Source organism: Myotis davidii, unplaced genomic scaffold (genome assembly GCF_000327345.1).
Source record: "Myotis davidii unplaced genomic scaffold, ASM32734v1 scaffold960, whole genome shotgun sequence".
Lineage (NCBI taxonomy): Eukaryota > Metazoa > Chordata > Mammalia > Chiroptera > Vespertilionidae > Myotis > Myotis davidii.
Genome location: NW_006293003.1, coordinates 1,289,146 through 1,289,416, shown reverse-complemented (window position 1 = coordinate 1,289,416; position 271 = coordinate 1,289,146). Strand labels below are relative to the sequence as shown.

The 271-nt window shown below is 55.7% G+C and overlaps 1 protein-coding gene across 1 annotated transcript in view; it reads left to right on the top strand.

The window, feature by feature from the left end:
- The first annotated feature begins 6 nt into the window (after positions 1–6).
- TSPAN7 (tetraspanin 7) overlaps positions 7–271 on the top strand; it is an 89,946-nt gene continuing 89,681 nt past the window's right edge. Inside the window, exon 1 of the mRNA XM_006766568.1 lies at positions 7–90. Within this exon, the coding sequence (XP_006766631.1) occupies positions 10–90 (81 nt within the window). The 5' untranslated portion in view covers positions 7–9. The remainder of the gene's footprint in view (positions 91–271) is intronic.

The following is a 271-nucleotide window of genomic DNA, read 5'->3' as shown; positions in this document are numbered from 1 at the left end:
CTCTGTAGTATGGCATCGAGGAGAATGGAGACCAAACCTGTGATAACCTGTCTCAAAACCCTCCTTATCATCTACTCCTTCGTCTTTTGGGTGAGTGACCGTGCCGGCTCTGTAGGCTGGCTGCAGTGATGCTCCGGGGAAGGAAGGGGGAGGAAAAAACCCAAATCCAAAATCAAATCTGGACCCCCAGCAGGGTGCTGGGTCAAGGCTGCAGGATGGCGGGGTGCGTTGTGGCTGCTCAGATCCTGGACCTTGGACCCTGCCCGGTGTA